Raw genomic sequence first — 1581 nt, 5'->3', positions numbered from 1 at the left:
CTCTCACCGTGATCCCTCTCTCTCTCACCGTGATCCCTCTCTCTCTTCCTCATCCCTCTCTCTCTCTCCCTCATCCCTCTCTCTCTCTCCCTTCCTCATCCCTCTCTCTCCCTCCATGTAATACCCCTCCCCTCACAAACCTCATCTAGATCCACGTACGGCCCGGCGCCCTCCGGGAACATCTCATCCACCGCCGGCTTCATCCTCACCGGGATTCTCTGTCCCAGACCGTCTCCCGTGTCCCTCCCCGGACCCAGCGACACACGGACCTTCCGGCGCCGCTTCCCGTTCCGGTCCCCGGACTCCCTGGTCCCCGAAGGAAGGTTCCGCTGTCAGTGAGGTTCGGGTGAGGGGCACAGGAGGGATCACTCTCTCAGATAAATATCAGCCAGGGAGATGCTTTCATAACATGTTTGTGGTGAAGTGATAATTCAGCAGCAATACGTTGCCGATATTGACAAAATAAATCCACAGACATTTGGATTAGCACACTTGAAAAAGTAGATGTTTGCAAGTCCTGTCACATACTTTCAAGTATTTCCATATTGTCACTTCAGATTTTGTTAATGTTGGTAACAATATCAAATAGTTGACTGAATATAATTGAGTTGTTCATGACGTCTGTTAGTCAGTGACTATTTTAAATAGTGTGTGAGTTGTAGGTGTCATCGTGCAAGAAGTATACGAAATAAGGTCGGTGAACTTGCAGCGTGGGTTGGTACCTGGGACTTTGATGTTGTGGATATTACGGAGACATGGGTAGAACAGGGACAGGATTGGCTGTTGCGGGTTCCAGGGTTTAAATGTTTTAGTAGGGTCAGAGGTGGGGTAAAAGAGGGGGAGGTGTTCGATTGCTTGTCAAAGATGGTATTACTGCGGTGGAAAGGACGATAGATGAAGACTCGACATCTGAGGTAGTTTGGGCTGAGGTTAGGAATAAGAAAGGTGAGGTCACCCTTGTTAGGAGTTTTCTACAGGCCTCCTAATAGTCCTAGAGACGTAGAAGAAATGATTGAGAGATGATTCAGGAGAAGAGTAAAAGTAATAGGGTGGTTGTTATGGGGGAACTTTAACTTTCCAGATATTGACTGGGAAAGCTATAGCTCGATTCGTTAGATGGGTCGGTGTTTGTCCAATGTGTGCAGGAGGGTTTCCTGGGGGCAGGGAAATTATGATGCGGTGAGGCACGACTTAGGATGTATGGCTTGGAAAAATAGGCTTCAAGGCATGGGGCACAATTGATATGTGGAGCTTGTTCAAGGAGCAACTATTGAGTGTCATTGATAAGTATGTACCTGTCAGGCAGGAAGGAAAGGGTCATGTGAGGGAGCCGTGGTTTAATAAGGAATTGGAATCCCTTGTTAAATGGAAGAGGGCGGCCTATGTAAAGATGAGGCGTGAAGGTTCAATTGGGGCGATTGAGAGTTATAAGGTAGCCAGGAAGGACCTGAAGAGAGAGCTAAGAGCAGCAAGGAGGGGACATGAAAAGTCCTTAGTTGGTAGGATTAGGGAAAACCCTAAGGCTATCTATAGGTATGTGAGGAATAAAAGAATGACTAGGGTAGGAATAGGTCCAGACAA

At 47.6% G+C, this 1581-nt stretch overlaps 1 protein-coding gene across 1 annotated transcript in view; it reads right to left on the bottom strand.

Annotated features, from left to right (window-relative positions):
- Nucleotides 1–325, bottom strand: part of cops9 (COP9 signalosome subunit 9) — a 24866-nt gene extending 24541 nt beyond the window's left edge. The window contains exon 1 of the mRNA XM_043701968.1: nucleotides 141–325. Within this exon, the coding sequence (XP_043557903.1) occupies nucleotides 141–203 (63 nt within the window). The 5' untranslated portion in view covers nucleotides 204–325. The remainder of the gene's footprint in view (nucleotides 1–140) is intronic.
- Nucleotides 326–1581: the final 1256 nt, after the last annotated feature.

This window comes from Chiloscyllium plagiosum, chromosome 13, assembly GCF_004010195.1.
Source record: "Chiloscyllium plagiosum isolate BGI_BamShark_2017 chromosome 13, ASM401019v2, whole genome shotgun sequence".
NCBI classification, from domain to species: domain Eukaryota; kingdom Metazoa; phylum Chordata; class Chondrichthyes; order Orectolobiformes; family Hemiscylliidae; genus Chiloscyllium; species Chiloscyllium plagiosum.
The sequence above is the reverse complement of the archived record's forward strand: the minus strand, read 5'-3'. Positions and strand labels throughout refer to the sequence as shown.